This window comes from Neopelma chrysocephalum, unplaced genomic scaffold, assembly GCF_003984885.1.
Source record: "Neopelma chrysocephalum unplaced genomic scaffold, ASM398488v2 Primary Assembly neopelma1_94780, whole genome shotgun sequence".
NCBI classification, from domain to species: domain Eukaryota; kingdom Metazoa; phylum Chordata; class Aves; order Passeriformes; family Pipridae; genus Neopelma; species Neopelma chrysocephalum.
In genome coordinates this window covers 396-1,455 of record NW_020923486.1, presented here as the reverse complement: position 1 = coordinate 1,455, position 1,060 = coordinate 396, and the positions used below count along the sequence as shown (strand labels likewise).

Genomic DNA, 1,060 nt, shown 5'->3' with positions numbered 1-1,060 from the left:
ACGTGTGACAAGACAGGGACACCCTGGGGACTCGTGGGACAAGGCAGGGACACCCCAGGGACACATGAGGGGTCTGAGGGTGGGTTTGGGGGGCTTTGGCCCCTCCCCAGCACAGCCCAGTGGGGGTGTCACTGCCCACTCCTCTCTCCCACCAACCCAGTGGTCCCCAAGTGTCCCCAAGTGTCACCGTGGGGGGCTCTGGGGGGGGCTCAGCCTCACCAGCCTGTGGGAGAGCAGCAGGGCAGCGCCCCGGGAGGTGAACATGGCCCGGGACACGAAGCACATGACGAGCTCGTGGTGCTTCTGCAGCTCCGACAGCGCCCGGAGCCGCCGCTCCAGCTCCTCCTGCCACGCCTCCGTCACCTTCTGGGGGGACACTGGAGTCACACAGGGCAGGGGGACACTGAGGGGACACTGAGGGGACACTGAGGGGACAGCAGGGGACAGCAGGGACAGTGCCTGGAGCCACCGCTCCAGCTCCTCCTGCCACACCTCCGTCACCTTCTGGGGGGGACACCGGGGTCACACAGGGCAGGGGGGCACCGAGGGGACACCAGGGGACAGCAGGGGACAGCAGGGACAGTGCCTGGAGCTGCTGCTCCAGCTCCTCCTGCCACGCCTCTGTCATCTTCTGGGGGGGACACCGGGGTCACACAGGGCAGGGGGACACCAAGGGGACACTGAGGGGACACCAGGGGACAGCAGGGGACAGCAGGGACGGTGCCACCCTCACCTGGGCCTCCCCGAGGAGCACCTTTCCGCGCTTGTTGAGCTCCCTCATGACCTGCAGAATGGCCATTTTCACCTCCACCTGCAGCCGCTGCTGCGCCTCCGACGCCTGGCGCTGCCTGGGAACAACGGGAACGCCGGGAATGGGGACACGGGGGGGGTGGACACGGGGAGGGGGACACGGACGGGACAGGGGGTGGCACGCACAGGCCCCGCAGGTGCCGCTGGGAGTCCTGCAGCGAGGACAGTTTGGCGCTGAGGCAGCGGGACACGTCCAGCAGCAGCGACTGCTGCTCACGGGCCGCCTCGGGGACGCTCCGGGAACTGGGAA

At 68.7% G+C, this 1,060-nt stretch overlaps 1 protein-coding gene across 1 annotated transcript; it reads right to left on the bottom strand.

Annotated features, from left to right (window-relative positions):
- Positions 1–219: 219 nt before the first annotated feature.
- On the bottom strand, positions 220–1,053 carry LOC113980594 (transcription intermediary factor 1-beta-like; the record flags this gene model as incomplete). Its single annotated transcript, XM_027707821.1, has 4 exons — positions 220–366; positions 493–504; positions 734–848; positions 937–1,053. Coding segments are annotated over 4 exons (391 nt in total), but the record flags the coding sequence as incomplete, so codon positions are not given.
- Between the last annotated feature and the right edge of the window lie 7 nt (positions 1,054–1,060).